The sequence below is a fragment of the Equus quagga genome, chromosome 22 (genome assembly GCF_021613505.1).
Source record: "Equus quagga isolate Etosha38 chromosome 22, UCLA_HA_Equagga_1.0, whole genome shotgun sequence".
Classification (NCBI taxonomy): Eukaryota; Metazoa; Chordata; class Mammalia; order Perissodactyla; family Equidae; genus Equus; species Equus quagga.
In genome coordinates, this window is record NC_060288.1 from 29945826 (window position 1) to 29963414 (window position 17589).

Below are 17589 nucleotides of genomic sequence, written 5' to 3' on the forward strand. Positions count from 1 at the left end.
CCCCAAGGCGGAGAGCTAACACGCCGCTCTCGACCCCCATCTAGTGGTGACAGGCTGTAACTGCAACCGAATTCTACCACCATGAGAAAAAACCGCTCCTCTACCATCCAGCAATTTATAAAAGCCCCAGACCAGAAGGAAAACAATAAAAACACAGAATTAAGTCCTGAGGACTTGGAATTAGGTAAACTAAGTGATAATGAATTCAGAGCAGCTATAATCAAAAAACTCAGTGAGGTAGAGAGAAAGATAGAGAAACAAGCCGAGTTCTGGAGTTACTTCACAAAAGAGGTTGAAATCATAAAGAAGAATCAAACAGAATTATTTGAGACGAAAAACACAATGGACCAGATAAAACAGAATATGGATTCCCTGAATGCCCGTGTAGACACCATAGAAGAGCAAATTAACATAACTGAAGATAGACAGGCTCAATGGCTCCAGACAGACGAAGAAAGAGAACTAAGAATTTAAAAAAATGAGGAAAATCTCCGAGAGATAATGGATTCAATGAGGAGTAAGAACATAAGGATCACAGGAATTCCCGAGAATATGGAAAAGGAAAATGGAGCAGAAAGTGTGCTTAATGAAATTATTGAAGAGAACTTCCCAAATCTAGGGATCAATGGAGAAATGTGTGTAGAGGAGGGTTTTAGATCTCCTAGATTTGTCAATGTAAAAAGACCCACCGCAAGGCACATAATAGTAAAGTTGGCAAATAGGAATGATAAGGAGAGAATACTCAGGGAAGTAAGAAAAAAGAAGAGAATAACCTATAAAGGAGCCCCTATCAGACTGTCAGCGGATTTCTCTACAGAAACCCTACAAGCTAGGAGAGAATGGAGTGACATATTCAAAGCTTTAAAGGATAAAAATCTTCAGCCAAGAATACTCTATCCAGCAAGAATTTCCTTCAGATATGAGGGAGAAATTAAATCTTTTCCAGACAAACAAAAGTTAAGGGAATTTGTAACCAAAAGCCCTCCATTACAAGAAATCCTCAAGAAGGCTCTCATACCTGAAAAAAGAAAAAAGGGAGAAAGGGGACACAATCCACAGACTAGGGAGACCGATGGATAGAACCAGAACAGGATAGCAAATATTCAACTATAGCATTAGGGTAAAAGTAAGGAAACTACCAAAACAAGGACGATCTTAGCACTCTAACTACAAATTAATAAGACGAGTTGGAATAAAAAATGAAAATAATTATTTAGGAGGGGAAGAGCAAAGGGTCTAAATCAGTATTGGTCAATTAAGTAAGAGACCACCAGAGAACAGACTACATTATACACAAGATTCTAAATACAAACTTCAAGGTAGACACTAAAATAAAGTACAGAACAGAGTCACAAATCATAAATAAGGAAAAATCTAAGAAACCCAGCATAAGAAATTGCAGTATTAAATGGGTAGTTTAAAGCAAACAGGAAAAGAAACGCAGGAAAACAAGATAATGAGCGACAGATTAACAGCATTAAGTCCACATGCATCAATAATCACTCTCAATGTGAACGGATTGAACTCTCCAATAAAAAGACACAGAGTGGCAAAATGGATTAAAGAACACAATCCAACAATTTGTTGCCTCCAGGAAACACACCTCAGCCCCAAGGACAAACACAGACTCAGGGTGAAGGGGTGGAGGACAATATTTCAAGCTAATAGCAAGGAGAAAAAGGCAGGTGTTGCAATTCTTATATCAGACCAAGTGGATTTCAAAGTAAGACAGGTAAAGAGAGACACAGAGGGACAATATATAATGATCAAAGGGACACTTCATCAAGAAGAAATAATGCTTATAAATATCTATGCACCCAACACAGGAGCACCAAGATTCATAAAGCAACTATTAACAGACCTAAAGGAAGATGTTAAAAACAACACAATAATAGTAGGGGACCTCAACACCCCACTCACATCAATGGACAGATCACACAGACAGAAAATCAACAAGGAAATAGTGGAGCTGAATGAAAAACTAAAACAATTGGACTTAATACACATATATAGACCACTTCACCCTGAAAGAGCTGAATACACATTCTTCTCAAGTGCACATGGAACATTCTCAAGGATAGACCATATGTTGGGAAACAAGGCAAGCCTCTACAAATTTTAAAAAATTGAAATAATAACAAGCATCTTCTCTGATCATAGTGCTATAAGGTAGAAATTAATTACAAGAAAAAAGCTGAGAAAGGCACAAAGATGTGGAAACTAAACAACACACTACTGAACAAGCAATGGATCATTGAAGAAATTAAAGAAGAAATAAAAAAATACCTGGAAACAAATGAAAATGATAGCATGCCATACCAACTCATATGGGATACAGCAAAAGCTGTATTAAGAGGAAAATTCATCGCAATACAGGCACATCTTAACATACAAGAAAAATCCCAAATAAGCAACCTTAAAGCACACCTAACTGAACTAGAGAAAAAAGAACAAATGAAGCCCAAAGTCAGCAGAAGGAGAGAAATAATAAAAATCAGAGCAGAAATAAATACTATTGAAACGAAAAAGGCAGTAGAAAGGATCAATGAGACAAAGAGCTGGTTTTTTGAGAAGATAAATAAAATTGACAAATCACTAGCCAGACTTACAAAGAAAAAAAGGGAGAAAGCTCAAATAAACAAAATCAGAAATGAGCAAGGAGAAATAACAACAGACTCTGCAGAAATACAACAGATTATAAGAGAATACTAGAAAAAACTATATGCCAACAGAATGGATAACCTAGAGGAAATGGATAAATTCTTGGACTCCTACAATCTCCCAAAGCTCACTCAAGAAGAGGCAGACAATTTGAACAGACCAATCACAAGGAAAGAGATTGAAATAGCAATCAAAAACATCCCAAAGAATAAAACCCCAGGACCAGATGGCTTTCCTGGGGAATTCTACCAAACTTTCAGAGAGGATTTAATACCTATCCTTTTCAAGCTATTCCAAAAAATTAGGGAAGATGGAACACTTCCTAACACATTCTATGAGGCCAGCATCACGCTGATACCAAAACCTGACAAGGACACCACGAAAAAAGAGAACTACAGGCCAATATCACTGATGAACATAGATGCAAAAATTCTAAACAAAATTTTGGCAACCAGAATTCAGCAATTCATCAGAAGAATCATACATCATGATCAGGTGGGATTCATACCAGGGACACAAGGATGGTTCAACATCTGCAAATCAATCAACGTGATACACCACATCAACAAACTGAGGAATAAAAACCACATGATCATCTCAATAGATGCAGAGAAGGCATTTGAGAAGATCCAACAGCATTTATGATAAAAACTCTGAACAAAATGGGCATAGAAAGAAACTACCTCAACATAATAAAGGCCATATATGACAAACCCATAGCCAACATCATACTCAACGGGCAAAAACTGAACGCCATCCCCCTGAAAACAGGAACGAGACAAGGATGCCCTCTATCACCACTCTTATTCAACATAGTACTGGAGGTCCTGGCCAGAGCAATCAGGCAAGAAAAAGGAATAAAAGGAATCCAAATAGGGAGGGAAGAAGTGAAACTCTCGCTGTTTGCAGATGACATGATCTTATATATAGAAAACCCCAAAGAATCCATTGGAAAACTGTTAGAAGTAATCAACAACTACAGCGAAGTTGCAGGGTATAAAATCAATTTGCATAAATCAGTAGCATTTCTATACTCCAGTAATGAACCAACAGAAAAAGAACTCAAGAATACAATACCATTCACAATCGCAACAAAAAGAATAAAATACCTTGGGGTAAATTTAACTAAGGAAGTGAAGGACCTATATAATGAAAATTACAAGGCCTTTCTGAGAGAATTGGATGACAACATAAGGAGATGGAAAGACATTCCATGTACATGTATTGGAAGAATAAACATAGTTAAAATGTCCGTTCTACCTAAAGCAATCTACAGATTCAACGCCATCCCAATCAGAATCCCAATGACATTCTTTACAGAATTAGAATAAAGAATCCTAAAATTCATATGGGGCAACAAAAGACCCCGAATTTCTAAAGCAATCCTGAGAAAAAAGAACAAAAGGGGAGGCATCACAATCCCTGACTTCAAAACATACTACAAAGCTACAGTAATCAAAACAGCACGGTACTGGTACAAAAACAGGTGCACAGATCAACGGAACAGAATTGAAGGCCCAGAAATAAAACCACACATCTATGGACAGCTTATCTTTGACAAAGGAGCTGAGGGCATACAATGGAGAAAAGAAAGTCTTTTCAACAAATGGTGCTGGGAAAACTGGAAAGCCACATGTCAAAGAATGAAAATTGACCATTCTTTTTCACCATTCACCAAAATAAAATCAAAATGGATCAAAGACCTAAAGGTGAGACCTGAAACCATAAGGCTTCTGGAAGAAAATGTAGGCAGTACACTCTTTGACATCAGTATTAAAAGGATCTTTTCGGACACCATGCTTTCTCAGAGAAGGGAAACAATAGAAAGAATAAACAAATGGGACTTCATCAGACTAAAGAGCTTTTTCAAGGCAAATGAAAACAGGATTGAAACAAAAAAACAACCCACTAACTGGGAAAAAATATTTGCAAGTCATATATCTGACAAAGGCTTAATATCCATAATATATAAAGAACTCTCGCAACTCAACAACAAAACATCAAACAACCCAATCAAAAAATGGGCTGGAAACATGAACAGACATTTCTCCAAAGAAGATATACTGATGGCCAATAGGCACATGAAAAGATGCTCATCATTGCTGATCATCAGGGAAACGCAAATCAAAACTACACTAAGATATCACCTTACACCCGTTAGAATGACAAAAATATCTAAAACTAATAGTAACAAATGTTGGAGAGGTTGCCGAGAAAAAGGAACCCTCATACACTGCTGGTGGGAATGCAAACTGGTGCAGCCACTATGGAAAACAGTATGGAGATTCCTCAAAAAATTAAAAATAGAACTACCGTATGATCCAGCCATCCCACTACTGGGTATTTATCCAAAGAGCTTGAAGTCAGCAATTCCAAAAGTCCTGTGCACCCCAATGTTTATTGCAGCACTGTTTACAATAGCCAAGACATGGAAGCAACCTAAGGGCCCAGCAACAGACGAATGGATAAAGAAGATGTGGTACATATATACAATGGAATACTACTCAGCTGTAAAACAGAACAAAATCATTCCATTTGCAATAACATGGATGGACCTTGAGGGAATTATGTTAAGTGAAATAAGCCAGCGAGAGAAAGATAATATGTGTATGACCCCACTCATATGAGGAATTTAAAATTATGGACTAAGAACAGTTTAGTGGATACCAGGGGAAAGGTAGGGTGGGGGGTGGGCACAAAGGGTGAAGTGGTGCACCTACAACACGAATGACAAACATTAATGTACAACTGAAATTTCACAAGATTGTAACCTATCAACTCAATAAAAAAAAAAGAACAATGTACATTTTCCTTGTTTTCTCACCGTTTCACCTCTTTTTAAAATTTCACCTAGCATTAGTTTATCCTAATTACTCCAGCATAAATGATTTGTTTCTCCTCCAAAATCCCACAGCAGAAATTTATAACACTTCTCTTTAATCACACCTAACTTTTTAATAGCACTTCCCTGCCTTGAGATAATTCTTCTAGGCTATCTTATGCTGTTTAAGTCGTGTATTTAATTTCATAGCAATAAGAGCCTTGAAGGTTTTTTAAACTTTGCAACTCCTACCAACTTAATATTTTAAAAGCCTGGATGGATTTATAGACGCTCTTCAAAATTATTTGATTACGTGGCTTTCTTTGGCAACCTAGGCAGGTATTCCAGAACCCCAAAGGGATTATGGGTTCATGCTCACTTATCTGCCCTGACAACCGTACTACAGAAACGAGCAACCTGCACCATGCGTGTTGTTAAAAACAAGACAATAGGGCCAAAATGGAGTCACTTATGCTAAGCCCCATGTCACCAAAGCGAGACTTACCTTAATGAGTTTCAGCTCTTGCAGAAATGGAATCTTAAACCAATCAATCAGGAATTGCCTGATCAGCCCTGGTGAGAGAATCATCCTGATAACCCCCTGCCATCCCCTGAGGGAAAGTGACCTCGCTATAACCAACCCACTTTTTTGTCTAACTTCCTTGTCCTCACTCCCTTCTGCCTGTGAGATTTTCATTCTGTACAGCTCCTCTGTGAGCTCCTTTCTACCTGCTGCATTGGAATCAATTTGAATTGATTTTTGAATTTGATTTGAATAGATTTTCGCTCAAACTCTTAAAATTTTTAATATGCCTCAGTTTCTCTTTTAACAGCTCTGGTGTCACAAGAGAGAACGAAGTTGACCCCCAACAGCTCCCATGAGCAACAAGCAACCAGACATAGTTCCCTATTGAGCCCTTGAGCTCGCTGCATTCTCGAGCTTTCGATCCTAACGCCACAGCTCTTGTGTTATGAGCTTTCAGACCTCATTTGAGCATTTCTTTTTCAAGACTGGGTCCAGGAATCAGCCAGAGTCAGACTGGGTCTGACTTAGAAACGAGATTAGACCCAGGGTCAGATTGGGTCCAACTGAAGCTGGACTGGGTCCAGTGTGAGGCCTCGGGGAAATAAAATCTTGCTTTCCGGCTGAACAAGCAAGTTAACCTTACCAAAGATGTGGCCGCAGTGGAGAACTGCTAACCTAGATAAGCTTACCCATTTTTCTAGAGAAAAGGGGGTCTCAGCCAGGTACTCACCACAAACAGCAGAGAGAAAACCATTTTTCCTCCTCTACGGTGTCTGGTGACCAGGATGAGACCCGCTGGGACACCCCACTCCTCCAGAGCCGGCAGAGGGGATCCTGGGGAAACTGGCAGAAGTTGGCAAAGGGTAAGAATTGTTCCCAAAGTCAGCTCTCCCCAGTCTCCATCTGTGGTGCCTGGTGGAGAGGAAGGAAAAGTTTCACATTGTCCCTTCCTTTCCAAATAGGGATCGGCAGGCTAAAACATCTGCAAGATTTTGATCTTTGAGTGTGGCTGGTGAATTAGCTTTCGAGACCCTTTGGGCGCTGATCCTTTCTCTCCCAAGGACAACTATCTCCTTCTCGTTTATCTCATTTTGTGTCCTGAGAACTTGGGTTGGCAACCGTCAGGTTGGGGCCCCCAAAATATGGCACTCAACGGTGTCAGGAACAAGGTAAAATGCCTCAAAAAAGAACGGAGGTGGCATTGCTCGCCCTGTAGGTGCAGGAAGGTGCACGTTAGTGAGCGGTGTAGACGGTTAATTTCTGTTTCCTCAAACTGTTTCTCCTCTTCTTTCAGCTCAGGGATTTATAACAAGTGGACCTCCCACAAAAAGTTGGGGTGGGAAAACAGTAAAATGAGTCTAGCTGTAAGCAAGCGTGCTTTATCCACACTTTGTAACCATCCCGCATCCCCGAGGCCAGGAATTCCAGAGAGCACACGTGGAGTCTGGCAACCTTACCAACCTCAACTTTTCATCGAAAGGATAAGACGTTAAAACCAAACAAAAAGTTCCTAGGATCCGGCCCCCCAGGGCTGCATGATTTCATACTAATTTTCCCTCAACTATTCAAAAAACAAGGCGTGCGCTAAGACCTGAAAAGCATTTCAGTCACAGGGTGCGCGGGACAGAAACCTCCCGCGGTTCCCCAAGGCCCACATCTCGCGCGAGTTGAGGCAGCGCGGCCGCGCCCCAGGCGAGTGGGCGGGGCGGCCGGGTGGGCGGGGCGCTGGAGTCAAAAGCTCGGGGAGCGCGCGCGCGGGGCCTGCGGCGGCCGGCGGCCGGAACCTTAGTGGCGTTCGCCTGGCCCGCGCAGCAATGGCGTGGAAGTGGCGCTTCTTTCTGCTTCTCGGGCCGCTGCTGCTGGGTCCAGGCCTCGCGCGCCGCTGCGGCCCCCTGCCCCTGGTCCTCAACACCTGGCCTTTTCAGAATGCAACTGAAGCAGGTGCGTGGCGGCGGCCGGGGCGGGGCCGGCGCTGCTGGAGCTCGCAGCGGGGAGGAGCTGCCGGCTGCAAGGTTCTGCGGGCCCGGCGGGCAGGCCAGCCGCAGCCGGGCCAAGCCTTCCTCGTCTCACCTGCGAGCCCTGGCTGCACCGCCTGTGTCGCTGCGTCCCTTGCGGTTGACCCCTGCTCCATCCTCCCTGCCACTGCTGCATTTCAGGTCCTCATTCGGGCTCACTCCCTGCGTTCAGCCCCCGCGCCAGCATACCTTCCCCTTGCTGCTGACCCAGAGCAGTGGGGGCCTTTCTGTTTAGACTCTGCTGGGGGCGCCTGGACTTCCAGTCTTTTCAGAGTGTCTCCTGTCTGCCTCTTCACCTCTCCTTTCTAACCCTGCAGTTCTCCCCAATACTCTGTACTCCAGCTCTGCAAATGACGATTTCCCAAAGTAGACTCTTTTTACATTTCCTTTTTTTCCCCGCTGGATGCTGATATGCTGTATTTGCCACCTGGAATGCAGAGTTCCCGTCTTGGCTGCATGTTAAAAACATCTGCAGAGCTTCTGAAAAATACCTATGCCTGAGCCCCAGCTCCTAAGATTTTGCTTTAATTGCTGGAACTAAAGCATCTGTGTTTTCAAAAAGCTGCCTAAGTGATTTTGATCTGCAGCCAGGGTTGAGAAACACTGAGCTAAAGTATCGCCTCTTCCAGGAAGCCTTCCCTGATTTACTACCGTTATGCCCAGTCTGAGTTAGGTGCCTATCCGCTGTGCTTTGGTATTATCCTGTACATACCATTGTCTTGTCATTTTCTCATTGTGTTGTGGTGTGTCTCATTCACGATGTAATAACATAAGGGTAATTTCGACCTCTGGCTCCCCATCTGAGGCTGCTAATATAACTTTCTGGGGCAAAATTTGGTGGAGCTAAGTTTATGTTATGGGCAGTGCATACAATTCAGAGAAAATGAGAGGACAGTCTGGGAGAAAGAAAACCCAGCGATAATGAGACAAAAAGTACAGCAACCTAGGCAGGGAAAAATTCTGTGTATGTTGCCTGTAATGAAGGGGGAACTCCTTGAAATATACTTTCAAACCAATCCGTTCAGTACTGATACTTAAATTATTTACCCATAGTAGTAGCTGCCCTTAAAGGAATTCTGTTTTTATTAGTAAAGAAATTGACCATTGAAGACCTTTTTTTTTTTTTCTTTTTCAATGTATAGGACTCCACAGAACATAGTCTAGTGCCAAAAGCCCGGCCACTATAGCCAAAATGGCTACTTGTGAATCCTAGCTCTGCTATCCATCAACTGTGTGACCTTGAACAAGTTACTTAACCTCTGGATCTGTTTCCTCCTATTTAAAATGAGGATGGCAGTTGTACTGTACTTACCTGAAAAGCTGTTGTGAAGATGAAATGAATTAATCCACGTGAAGCCCACATTGTAATTATTTGCTGTTGTGGTGTTATTGAGACGCTGTGATAGATACCTCAATGAAAGTATTAGTTCTGTGTATTTTCAGTAATCTAATGATGCAGAAGAAATTTATGTCTGATTTAATGAATTTTCAAATTAACTGTCTTTTAGTAGCTTCAATTGTATCTTTTAAAGTTGAAGGAGAGACTTTCTTTTCTCACGCAGACACGGTAGAAATAGGTATTAATAAGTGAAAAAACCCTCACTTGGTATCCGTAGCCAAAGTCTTGGAATTCTTCACAGTAAATAGTTGCAGCCTATAATTCTGTCTCTGTCACTCTGACTCCTTGTAGCTCTCCATAAACTAACTTAAAAATTCAGTTTAACTTAGAGGGCATGGGAAAAAAATGTTAAAACTAGGAGTTCTCAAAGCGTTGCTGGTTTGTTGCATTTAACATTAAAAAACCCAGATATGAACAGGCACTGTTGCGTTTTGATTGACAGCGTGGGGGACATTAGTGGCTGGAGGCTCCGCGCTGGACGCAGTGGAAAGCGGCTGTGCAGCCTGTGAGCGGGAGCAGTGTGACAACACCGTGGGCTTCGGTGGAAGTCCTGACGAGTCTGGAGAAACCACACTGGATGCCATGATCATGGATGGGTAAGCAGGCTCTCCGGGACCTGGTTGTCTCTGCGTCTCTGCTTCATGTTCAGTTGCATTTATAGTTGATTGATCTTCTACGGAAAGCACGATGGACGAATATCTAAGTTTTGTCACAGGCCAAAACCCCTAGCTTATTGTACTTGGCCATTCCAAACACAAGATGTTTCCCTCTCAATTAAAAGAAAATCAGCAGCAGCAGCATAGAAATATCCCATGGAAGAAGGGACTCTCCTTAGAACAGGGAGAACCCCAAGCTGCAAAAATATGTCTCTGACCTGGTCCACAGTGGTTTATCTGCCATGTACAAATGCTGTGGTTTCCCTGATCTGAAGCCTGAAAACCCCTTTCAAAAGCCATATTTAAAGCGAGCCAGGAGAAACTGGAAATTTTAGTGCTGTGGGAGTATAGGGTAAGTTGATTTTCTGTTTGTTCCTTAATTTGTCTGATTGTGGGAATTTGTATGAACTTCACGGATGTGCTGTTACTTCTATGTTAAGATGCTGGAGTTTATCTACAGAACACTATTGCTTGGAGTGGAGCAGTGTTTTTTAATCTATGAACCTTTGAAAATAAATATGTATTGCGCCTTTTTTCTTGCAGCACTACGATGAACGTAGGAGCAGTAGGAGCTCTTAGACGAATTAAAAACGCAATTGGTGTGGCACGGAAAGTGCTGGAACATACGGCACACACGCTTTTAGTAGGAGACTCAGGTACATTTTCCCTATACGGAAGTTTTATCTAGTCTTCTGTCTGTACTCTTCACTGTGACAAAAGGACTCAGTATCAAGTAGTGGAGAGAAGCCGACCTAAGTTCAGATCTTGGCTGTTTCACTTATTATCTATTTAACTTTGGATAAGTTCCTCAACTTCTAAATTCTCACTTTCTTTATCTTTCAAATAGGATTTAAAAAATTAGTTCATCATCTGTAGATGGGTTATTGCTGGACTGAAACATGATTCAGCATCATTTCTCCTCTTGTATCATAACTGTATATGTATAAGACCCATGGAACATCATTAATATAAGAAGAAGGGAGCAGAAGGAGTTTTGCTGTGGGAGTCACTTACTTGAACGTCTTCCTAGTCATATACTGAAAATCAGACAATGATCTATAATCAGAATTAATTTTTGACGTTGAATTAGTTAACAACTCCTGCAGGTATCCTTGTTTCTTGAAATAGAGAATTGAAAACTACCTGACAAGCAAAAGGATCCGTTACTCATTCATGGAATCCAGCTGTCCCTTTGTTTGGTGTCTCAAAGCTTTTTACACCAACGCTGGGCATTGCATCCTAGTCAGAGCAGTAAGATTCTTTGTTGGTGAGAGGCGTGCCTTTTATTTTGGAAAGTACAAGAGCGAGCGTGGAGGAAGGTGTGAAAGGAGAACTGTCATAACACACACCCCCAGGGTCTCCAGCACATCAGTTTTAGGAAGGACACATGGAAGCTGAGGTCTAGACACTGATGCCCTTAACACGGTTCATGTCCGACACTCCTTTGGAAGTCTGCGTGTGCCCCCAGGGATGGTTACCTCACTTAAGAGACAGCTGCCCAAGAACACTTCCTGTACATGTCTTTTGTTTAGAAGACAATACTTCACTAATTTACGTTTTTCTTCTCTTCTCCATCTCCAGCCACCAAGTTTGCCAAAAGTATGGGGTTTATCAGTGAGGATTTATCTACCAATGCTTCTCGAGCTCTTCATGCAGATTGGCTTGCTCAGAATTGCCAGCCTAATTATTGGAGGGTGTGTATACATAATTTTTAAAAGTAAATTACTTGAAAATATCAAGTGGCATCCCCTTCTGCTCTGTGTTATCCACCTATTGCCTAAGGTACTGGTTAGCACTCTGGCTGCACTTTAGAACCAAAGATTTAAGTTAACTCTTGGGTGTGGATGCTCTTGCAAGCTCCCTGGCTGCATCTAATGCACATCCAGGATGGAGAGCTACTGGTCCCTGGCAATAGTTTTCAAATTGTGGTGGTTCTACTGTGGGAAGAGGGGCTGCCTCAGTCAGAACTGCTCTGCTTATATCTCCTTGTAACAAAAGATTCCAAGTCTAAAAAATCAAAGTTGGCAACCATTAGTGTAAACTATTTCGTAGGTTTTATCTATGTGAAGTGTCCCCAGTATCTTGCCCTTATTTGACGAGGATTTATACCAGTAGGTGTCTAGTATGTTACTAGTGGGATAATTTGTCTTTAAATCAGTGGGACTTTTAGCATGAATCCGTTTGTCTTTGCCATCCAGAGGCTTTCTGTGGGCTCCCTTAGTCTCTTATCTGTTTCTTCCCCAAATCCTAATTACCTTTGAGTAACCAGGAAGTCTCTGGGCTTAACCCTTGAAAGAGGCTACTGTCTAAAACCAGGTCAAGGGAGGCACCAAGTGCACAAATGAATAAGACCTGAGTAGTCGGTTTCTTGTTTTAATACTAATCCATATGTCCAACCTAAATTCATGAATTTGGATTATTTTCTTGAGCCTCTAAGATTCATAAGAGAATCTTAGAGAAAAACTTAGATTGTATTCACATGAACCTAGCTTTGGAAAAAAGATGGTTTTAAAATAGATTTCCCTTTAAATCTCAGAACTTGTCCCTGGCCAGGGACAAATTCTGAGATTTAAAGGTCAGGTTGTGTACCTAATTCCTTTGCAGACTAATATCTAATAAAAAAAATCTTCATTTATATCTACCATTGTGTTGAGAATTTTAGGCACATGAAAAATCGGGGAGCTTTTCCAGACAATATGGAAGTCTATTCCATATTATGTAATTCTGAGACTAGACTAGGTATTCAGTAAAATTGTATCCATCTGTTCATATAAGACTTAGCTAATGTTTGACTGCTTATTCTTATCTTTCAGTTACCAGATGTCCTTTTGGTTTCTTACTAATGTTTAGTGACTGGACGTTACTACTTGCTAAGTTCTAAAATCACCCTTTCTAAAAAGTAAAATTTACATCTTGTTTACAGAATGTTATACCAGATGCTTCGAAATACTGTGGACCCTACAAACCACCTAGTATCTTAAAGCAAGATCGTAGTACCTATAGAGAAACAGGAAATAATTATGGTCATGATACTATTGGTAATTATTTGCCTTTCATACGGTTTTTATGGTCAAAGTTCAGGCATTTTTAATTGCCTTCCTGTGTTTCTTAACTTCTTCACCCCATCCATATACCAGATGGTGATTTTGATTGTTTTAACTGCCAAGTAAGAATACACACACACACACACAGACACACACACTTTCTTACATCTGTATGCATTTTGGTAAATTATACAAGACCCCTAAAATCTAATGACTTTTTACTTTTGTATTTTTAAATATTTATTTGATATTTAGTTCTTTTAATAATCTCATGTTGTTTGCCACACTCAAGTGATCTTTCCAAGGTACAATGTTGAAAATTTCCATTAGTCTATGTCAGTGATTTTCTTTGGAATTAGCTTTGAAAAGTAACTAAATGATTTGAAGAGTGAAGATTTGGGATGTCTACCAAACTGTGCTGTGAAACCAGGTCATTAAAAAGCACAAATTACACCACTGGTATAATTTTCAATATTCCTAAGTTTCCTATTTTCTTCTACTTGAAATTAATGAAAGAGGATATTTATATATTTATATTGCCAATTGCTCAATTATTTGGTTATATTTGAGGTAAACTTTGGAGTTGATACCTACAATGATTTTTTTTTTAACTTCTAGGCATGGTTGTAATCCATAAGATGGGATATACTGCTGCTGGTACATCTACAAATGGTCTAAAATTCAAAATACCTGGGTTAGTGTTTCTCAGAGAACAGATCTCACAAATATCTATTGAGCATAAACCAATATGTGCTAGGCGCTATGGGAGACGTCGAATGTAAAGCACGCCCTCCCCTGACAGCTGAGATAGAAAAATGTGAAAGAAAATAAATTAGTGTCTGCTAAGTGCCAAAGGAGAGGGGGTCCCGGCCCATGCTGTTGAGTTCAGGGATGGCCATGGTGATCTGATTAAGCTGGGGTGGTGAGAGAGGCCAGTAGAGAGATGCTGGGAGCTACATCTCAGCCTAAGGAAGAGACAGGGAGCATCCAGGTCAGGGTACCAGCACATCTAAAGCAGTGCACACTCAGGTCAGGGCGCCCACTGGCTGAAAGAGAAACTGTGTGTGTGTTGGGTGCAGGGGAGGAAGCTTAGAGCCAGATTTCAGGGGGTTCTTCTGTCGGTTTAAGGATTTCTGGATTTTATTTCAAAGTAGTAGAAAAGCAGTGAAGCTTTATTACAAGGAAAAACCTTGGTAAAATTTTGGCACATTAGAAAGGAGGACTAGATTGTAGGTGAGGAAAACAAATTTGAACCTGTTGAGATAATCTAGAAATCAGACGAGCAGGGACGGTCACTGTAAACCTATGCCATCTTGGTATACTGGCTGGGGTCTAATTCTTACATAATTAATGGAGGTTTGTGGAAACGTAAATTGAAAAATGAATGAAAGTCTTTTTTGTGTGTGTTCTGATGAAGAATTTACTTAAAACAATCGTCAGGGGCTAAGTAGATATATGCCCTATTGTTGAAACATCTCATAAAATAATTTGGTTGTTCCACTTGATTTCCTGTCCTAAATTATTATCCTGTGTCCTCACAAAGTCGAGTAGGAGATTCGCCGATCCCTGGAGCTGGGGCCTATGCTGAAGATGCAGTGGGAGCAGCCGCGGCCACGGGCAATGGTGACATAATGATGCGCTTTCTGCCAAGGTGTGACATCTTACATTTATAGGACTTTTAGAGATCTTTAGAGGAGATATTGTCTGTCAGGATAGAAAATAATTGGTTGTGCCACGTAATCTGAATTTGTGTGTACAAGAGCTTTTTAGAAGCGCTGCTTACAAACCCCTATCGATTTTGATAATGATAGTCATTCAAATTAAGTAATCATAACCCTCTGAAATAGAATAATAAGCCTCACTCTGCTTCACAGATGAGCATACTTCTGGTCCATTTAAATAATTTATGTAAGGCCACTGAGTAAAGGAACTGTGGTAATTGATGATAAAAGTAGGAAATGCAGTTGTGTGTACAGTTAATTACTGAAAGATAATCATCACAACTAGATGTTTTGCACATGCCTGGCATTTTCTCCATTGATGGTAGCCCCATTTCTTATATACGTATAAGCTCTGTACTTTATGACTTCTGGCTGTTATTCCTAAGCAACAGTTATTCAGCCAAAGCCAAAAATAATAGTCCTTATCTGAAAATAATGGGCAGATTAGTCAAAAAGATAGACATTGGGTCCAAGTTTACTGCTTTCCTGCTGATGTTTTCACAGGAGTCACATACTCCTGTTCATTTACAGAGTCTTCAAATATGACAGTTTTGGTGGTTGCAGATGTCTAACCTCAAGTAACCAAATTCGGAGTTAGTTTATTCTGTCATACTAAAGTTTCGCCTCTGTTTACATCAGCTACCAAGCTGTAGAATATATGAGAGGAGGGGAAGACCCAGCTGTAGCATGCCAGAAGGTGGTTTCAAGAATTCGCAAGTATTTTCCAAACTTCTTTGGGGCTGTTATATGTGCCAACGTGACGGGAAGTTATGGTAAGTTTTAGTTGGAATTCATATTTGTGTGAACTTAGAAATATTGATGAGAATATATACTTTAAAATACTGTTGTGTATTTTATCCCTCTACCATAGAAACAGGGAGCATTTGAGTAGGCACTGGAGAAATGTTAACTGATGATCTGTCAGGACCCCCAAAAGTGTTAAAAATATACCTAAAACCTGCTTTGGTTGACTGCTGGTAGTTATGACCCAGTCTCTTGCTACTAGTTCTTATCTTTGACATCTGTCCTAAGTAAAGTTTAGCGTCAGCTCCAGAACGTGCTGAGATGCACTCATCTAGTCAGACGCTTTGATTGGTTAGAAGTCGATAGGGATAAATGATCTTCCCTACTTCTTTTCATTCAGTGTTTAAATGTCTCAGTCATTTAGATCTTTTTGGGGAGCTCCAAGGTACAAAATGTATTCTAATTAGTAAACCAAAGAAGTGAGTGGAATTACTTTTGCACTGTATTCGAGGCCTGTCCTCTGCTTCATTTACTTTCTAGATGAGCCTAGCACAGTTTCAAAGCATTTCGAGATCAACCACTACTGCTTCTCATTACTGAATTTTCAGATGGGGAATGTACGGCTCACTGATCAATAGAACTTTTTTGATTGGACAGCTTATTATTGTCCTTTGATCTTTTACTTCCCACAGTTCTGTGTTTGAAAAACTTGTTTGAGGAATTCCTTGGTTTTTTTTTTGTTAAATACTAAGATACAAAAGTCAATATAAATTATAGGAGGAAAGGCTTTATGAATAAATCATTTTCGTTGATTTCCTCTTAAGAAATAAACCTTAAAAAGCTCCAAGTTGGGTTTAACAAGATATAAAAGGATAATTATATAATTGTAGATGAATTTAGAATTGACTAAGTCTTTATATTTAAAGTAATGGCATTAGAAGGGGCCCCTCTGGCTGTCTGAGCAGGGGAAGAAATCCGCTGTTGTCAGAGGTAGGCAGGGCCAAGGTAAACCCCGTCAGCAGGATGAAGGTGAAGGGACAGAGAGCATCTTGACAAATACCTCTCACTTTCTGTGAGCGTGGGGAGGGGAGAATTAGGGGTGAATGACAGGAATGTTCTAGTGGCCAGGGAAATAAAATTTTTAGCATGTGCCTGAAAAGTGTTTTCGCTAAGAAAAAGATTTGAAAACAGAGGAAAATAATAGCAATGACAGCACATATATAGAACAAAACTCAGCCTGCGTTCTGAGGTTCAGAGAGCTGGCCTCCCCACCACCTTTCTTTCTACTCGTGGACTGTCAAGTGGTCAGTCCTAAGGAGGACACACCAGCACACTTATGGGTGGCTTAGAAAGACATCAGGCACACAACAGCCAATGGCCAGGTGAATGAGCGACGTCTGTGTTGGTTCTAAGTATGTGCATTCTGTATTTAACCAAACAACTTTCTCTTTTCGTTGCCCAGGTGCTGCCTGCAATAAACTTCCAACATTTACTCAGTTCAGATTCATGGTTTATAATCCTCTAACCAATCGACCAACTGAGGAAAAAGTAGACTGCATCTAATCCATCTTTGTTGACAGCATCTATATTTAAAGAAAGAGACAAAGGCTGGAAAGGTTACACGCTAAATTCACCTGCAGGGTGCCTCGTGTCTTCCGAGTTCTTTGTGTAAAAGAAGCACAAAAATAAATTTATGTTGAAGTAGTATTGACACTTTCTGGATCTGAAATTTTTTTTATCTGTTTTTATTTAAGCTTTGTGTATCCCCTGAAAAGGAGTATGTATGTGCGTATGTGTTTTGTGTATGTTTAAAGCTTAAGTGATACTTGGATTTCTGCTCAATGTTTCAAGAAATTGCTACTTTGGGGGTTTATTTCCATAGTGATATATGAAAGCCAAAAGAAATAATGTATATTTGGATACTTAAAGTATGCAAGTCTTTTAGACCCAAAGAAAAAAGGTAACGATGAGTCACAGCTTGATTAGACCTGATTGAGTTTCA

General features: G+C 40.5%; 1 protein-coding gene across 1 annotated transcript; it reads left to right on the forward strand.

The window, feature by feature from the left end:
• The first annotated feature begins 7740 nt into the window (after positions 1-7740).
• Positions 7741-17292, forward strand: AGA (aspartylglucosaminidase). Its single transcript, XM_046648360.1, has 9 exons — positions 7741-7949; positions 9865-10018; positions 10622-10734; positions 11660-11772; positions 13002-13116; positions 13741-13816; positions 14666-14773; positions 15483-15616; positions 17050-17292. The coding sequence occupies exons 1-9, from the start codon at positions 7823-7825 to the stop codon at positions 17148-17150; spliced, it is 1041 nt and encodes a 346-aa protein (XP_046504316.1). The 5' UTR covers positions 7741-7822; the 3' UTR covers positions 17151-17292.
• The last annotated feature ends 297 nt before the right edge of the window (positions 17293-17589 follow it).

What these genes read in the sequence shown, in the direction of transcription:
- AGA (XM_046648360.1), top strand. Translation starts at nt 7,823, where the DNA reads ATGGCGTGGAAGTGGCGCTTCTTTCTGCTTCTCGGGCCGCTGCTGCTG. An exon ending in TCAGAATGCAACTGAAGCAG is followed by an intron (nt 7,950 to 9,864) that starts GTGCGTGGCGGC and finishes TTTGATTGACAG; the next exon opens with CGTGGGGGACATTAGTGGCT. An exon ending in CAACGTGACGGGAAGTTATG is followed by an intron (nt 15,617 to 17,049) that starts GTAAGTTTTAGT and finishes TTCGTTGCCCAG; the next exon opens with GTGCTGCCTGCAATAAACTT.